This window comes from Melanaphis sacchari, unplaced genomic scaffold (assembly GCF_002803265.2).
Source record: "Melanaphis sacchari strain LSU unplaced genomic scaffold, SCAv2.0 Contig673_pilon_pilon, whole genome shotgun sequence".
In the NCBI taxonomy this organism is placed as follows: domain Eukaryota; kingdom Metazoa; phylum Arthropoda; class Insecta; order Hemiptera; family Aphididae; genus Melanaphis; species Melanaphis sacchari.
Genome location: NW_020271479.1, coordinates 1 through 5,141, shown reverse-complemented (window position 1 = coordinate 5,141; position 5,141 = coordinate 1). Strand labels below are relative to the sequence as shown.

Sequence of the window (5,141 nt, the reverse complement as noted above, 5' to 3'; positions counted from 1 at the left end):
AAAAAAAGCTTCTGGACAGCTTTTATCAGGTCATTTATTGTATGAAAAAGTATTAAATTAACAAAAACTTGGAGAGGATTTATCATTTGTCACAATCACTGGATGGTCGAAAAAATTTTTAAAATTTTTAAAATTCAAAAAAAAAGAGATTTTTGGAAACAAGTTGAGTGAGACAGCATAATCGTTTTTAAAAACGCCAAATACCTATATCGAATAAGAAAACAAATGAGACATGGTTTTCGTTTACTATGCAAATAAAACGGGCCTCAGCTGGAAAGCTTTATCATCAAAGTCCTTGGTGTTTTGACGTGAAGTAGAACTCCAAGATATAAAATAAGCAAAAACCGTATAACAGTTTTGATGTGTGCAAATGTTATCAGTACTTACAAAATTCCGTTACTTTTGATTGGAAAATCTAAAAAGTAAAAACTCGCGTTGTTTTAAAAATGTAAAAGCCACAAAAAATTCATGGATGAATACCGATTTGTTCATGGAATGGTTTAGAATGTTTAGATACACATTAAAAGAAAAGGAATCAATGCGTCGTTTAAGTTTAGATGATCAAACATTTCTACCCTTTCATAAAAAAATTAAATTGAAGGACTGTTGTTACATGCTAGCTGATGCATGCTAATGTGTACAAAATTTCACTTAGGAAAGGTCATGGAACAAGCTACTAAAGTGAGTTGAAAACTCTCAAAACGTGGATATAAATGTAATATAACTGAAATACGTGAGTGTACCTATACGTCAAGTCCACGAATTAAGAGATTGCGATGAAGATAATTTAAATAAGTGGTGGCTTATGGACACAACTGATCCGGGATACAACATGCTTTCAGATGATCAAATAGTTCATAGTTTAGTTGAAGAATGTAGGAATAATGAAGGATGGGAAAATGAAACTGAATATGATATGACTGAAAGTAAATAATATGGACCGTCTCTTTCTGAAGTTTTTGATGCATTGAATTTGGTGTTTTGAGAGCCAAGACGAATCAAATACCACTCAATTGCCACTATTTTGGATATTGAAGAATTTAGTTTTTCTAAAGAGAAAGTCAACAATGAAGCAGACTAAAATATCGTCATATTTCAAACCTTTGTAATAAATAATGTATAATATACCAAGTCAATTTTTTCTTAAGTATTTAATTTTTATAACATTAATAATTCGGCTGTTATTACAAATGTCAAATTATATTATAAATAATAAATAAAATGTATTCATATAAACGTATAATTTATAATGTGGCATATTTAAATTATCTGAGTATTTGTTTATTTGGACCATCCTTATCAATAATTAATCCGTTAATCCGGATAATTGGCGTTTTATTATACTTTTTTTTTGTTGTTGACTATGATATTCCATATTTAAGCCAAATAAAAAAAAAAAAATTAAATATCTTATTGTAATTCATAAAACAATTTATTGTGAATGATAAAAATACGTACACTTGTTTTCTTCTACATATTTATATCATGGTATTATTGTAAATTCTAACTACTGTAATAGTAAAACCTTCGAAATATTGTAATATGGACGCTAATGGTCTCTATCTATTATTAAAGTTTGATTATCAATTATTGCTGCAGTAATACCAATTAATTATTTATATTACTAATATATTGTTATGATATATCAAAATAATAATAGTAATGTGGTCGGATATATTTCAGTACTATTCTAATTATAATTACTATATTTAAACAGATCTACCTATAAATATATTAATATAACATATAATAAAGTATCTGTACGAGGTTCAAATAATACAGGCTCGTGTGATGGTAAGGTTGTTGATTGGTCAATTGAATTGTTATTAAAACGGTTAGGTAATACGTCATTTTGATAGATTCACGTTATCGGTACTTACTGGCAAATGACATCTGCTTCATTTATAAATTATAATATTGTCAGAATGCATTTCTAAAGAGTCTCTGTCGAATCCAACAAATCTATATTAAATGACTACATCGAGGTCGCGTACATCGTCGGTGGTAACGTAAATATAGTACATCATACGATTCAAAATGATTGATTTGATGTATTATTTTTGCATCAGCTGGTACAATGATACGGTGGATTGCTGTATATTATTATTATACTCGTATTTCGTTTTTTCTTTACTCAGACAGCAACTCGCATAAATATTATTACAGTTTCTTCGTGTTTATATTATTTTACTGATAGACGTTTCTAATCTCGTCAAACGCGAAAAATGTAAAATAAACAACGTATAAAATAATTTCAATAAACATATAACAATATAACATTATAAATTGTTATTGTTTCGCATATTAGTCTGAACTCAACTTGCGTTGTTGGGTCAAACTCACGTTCCGTAATATGTAAGATTCCCAAGAGGGTCTATTATAATAGTGAACAATATTATGTTTCTGTATTACGCACACCATCTGAAGCAAACTCATTTGTACCTACATAGGTAATATCATGTGTGTTTAAGTTTTGTTATTGATTTTACGTAAAGATAATATCCTTTATAAGGGTTACAAGTAGTATTCTTACACTTAATATAGCGGAATAACTACTACGTATATGTATGTAATAGTCGTATATCAGTAAATGTTTATGTGTACATATTGGGAATGTACTTAAACATCCTTAACTATGGTTAAATTTTAAAAATATCAATTTAAAACCGCTTTCGTATTACGTGTTTGTTGATATTATTATTGTACAAAAGTAATTATTTAAAAGTTTTGATAATATTATGTTAATAATGAATTCAATTTAATTTATATATTTTTTTTTTAAATTTAGTTATTCAAGACTTCTACAATGATCAGTAAAAATGTGTATAAAACAATTTATATATTCAAAGGACATATATCCGAATGTATTTAAGCCATTTCATTCGTGGCCATGTGTCATTGTTTAAAGCGATAAAGCGATATGTGCTTATGTTTTATCAGTCATATTATTATTGTGCGGTCGTTTATAATAAAGTCAACGACAGAAATGTTTTTGAAGCTTGATGAATATATATTTTATGGGTAAATAAACAGTTGAAAAACGACACAACGTCAATGATAGACCTGAATCGATCATGCGAATAATAGGAGTTAGATAAAAAAAAAAAACCATCCAGAAATATTGTATAATAAAAATATTGAAAGGTAATTTTACTATTATTATTATTATTATTGTATTAATTTGGAAAATAATTTGCTAATTATATTATTATGTGCATTATACCTATATCAAACGAGATAAGTGATTAAAATTGAAGATTAATTAATAATAATGAAAAAACTACTATAATTATATGATCTAAATAAAAATAAAAACTTAATTAATAATGTGTCATAGTAACAAAGAATTATAAATTGTGTATTTACTAAGAAACACCTGTGTATGAGTTGGTTCTAGAACTCTTTTAGCACTTCATTTACTGATTAAATAAGTATTTTGGTCTCAGGGAAAATCATATTATAGTGAATTATTAATTAATACGTTAATTATTATACCTCGATTATAAACACGACGTTTATAAATATGTAATCAAATATTCTTCTGCTTGCGAAATGAATAAATTATTATCATAACAAAATTATGTTACTCTTGCGAACTCGAGTCGTCAAAAGTTTTTGATAAAAACTGCTCTTAATATTACGTTTGAAACAATTTTCAAGTTTTCACAATACAACAACGGAACAAAGCCAATCATAATACTATTATAAAATATAGAAGCGAGCTGGGTAATAGAATAGTATTAATAATAGGTTTTGGGTAGGAATATTGCTTGTTCGCTCTTACGCAGACACATATACTACTTATACTCTTTTACAAATATTTATTTAAACAACAGTAATAAAAAATAATAAACAATTCAGCAGTAAAAAAATAAAACAACTGATAGTAGTTATAATCCTAGGTAAAAAAAAAAAAAAAAAAAAACAACAAAACAAAACAAAAACAGTGAAGTAAATATGGTTGAAAAATAACAATAACAACAATTAATAACAAAAATTATTATTACCATAATAATAATAATAATAATAATAATAATAACGACATAACAATATAAAACTAAAACAATACTATTTGACCGGATAAGCTATAATACATTATACATTATTAAGATAGGCGTTTTATGACCAGGGGACGATGATAATTATTATTTTATATTATATTATTATATTATTATTATACCTGCTGCAGTGTGTTTCCGTGCACATACATCGTGTACAGATGAGAGAGTGAATTCGAGACATGCTCGTGTAAGAGAGTGGATGGAGGACGAGAAAAGAGGGAAAGAGAAAAGTGTGCTCATCGATTTTATTATTATTTTTTTGACTTTTGCACGTGACGTAACGGATTTTTACCGACGAATTACAATAATATTGTATCGCGCGGTGCCGGTGAGGTGTATACCGCATTTATTATTTCCGGTTTGTCGTCGAGGATTGATAGAATTACGGTGTGCATGCCATTACACTGGAGGTTGGCGGTGAACACGACGTTAGAGTGTTTGTCGGGACGGGGGAAAAAGACCTGCGGACGGGGCGCGTCGTGCGACCACACCGCGAGAGGACGGTGGTCGTCGGACGGCGTGACGCGAGGAATGCGGCCGGGCAGTGGAGGACGGAGGATGTCGTCGTCGACTACGCGCCGGCTAGGTACGCGCGATCAGTAGTAAGTGTCGGCGTCGTTGTACACGTCGCCCGAGTCGTACAGGTTACCGTACTCGGGTTCGCCGTCGTCGACCTCGTAACCGGCGTGCGTGCCGTCGTCGCCGTCGTCGTACGCCTCGACGCTGTCGTACTCGGACGCCTCGGCCTCGACGGCCAGCGGGTCGTACTTCTTCTTCTTGCCGTTGTTCAGCGAGTCGTACACGTACCGCTTGGTCGGCTTGCCGTCCTTCTCCTCGAAGTGCCACGCCGAGTACTTGGGGTTGGACCGGCCGTTGTCGTCGTACGCCGTCGACTCGTGGTACGCGCCGTTGCCGCCGTCGCCCGCCTTGCTGCCGTACGACACCTGTGTGCCGAACCCGTAGCTGTCCGCGTCCTTGTCGCCGTACACGTCGTCCTCGTTGTACCCCTTGTCGCCCTTCATCGAACCGGTGCGCACGTAACCGTCCATCAGCGCCGACTTGCCGGCCACCTTCTTCGAC

At 32.3% G+C, this 5,141-nt stretch overlaps 1 protein-coding gene across 1 annotated transcript; it reads right to left on the bottom strand.

The window, feature by feature from the left end:
* Positions 1-4,657: 4,657 nt before the first annotated feature.
* LOC112600719 lies at positions 4,658-5,110 on the bottom strand. Its single transcript, XM_025348024.1, has one exon. It carries the CDS (start codon positions 5,108-5,110, stop codon positions 4,658-4,660), a length of 453 nt encoding a protein of 150 aa, XP_025203809.1.
* Positions 5,111-5,141: the final 31 nt, after the last annotated feature.

Coding starts and splice junctions, on each gene's coding strand:
- LOC112600719 (XM_025348024.1), bottom strand. CDS start 5,110: ATGGACGGTTACGTGCGCACCGGTTCGATGAAGGGCGACAAGGGGTAC.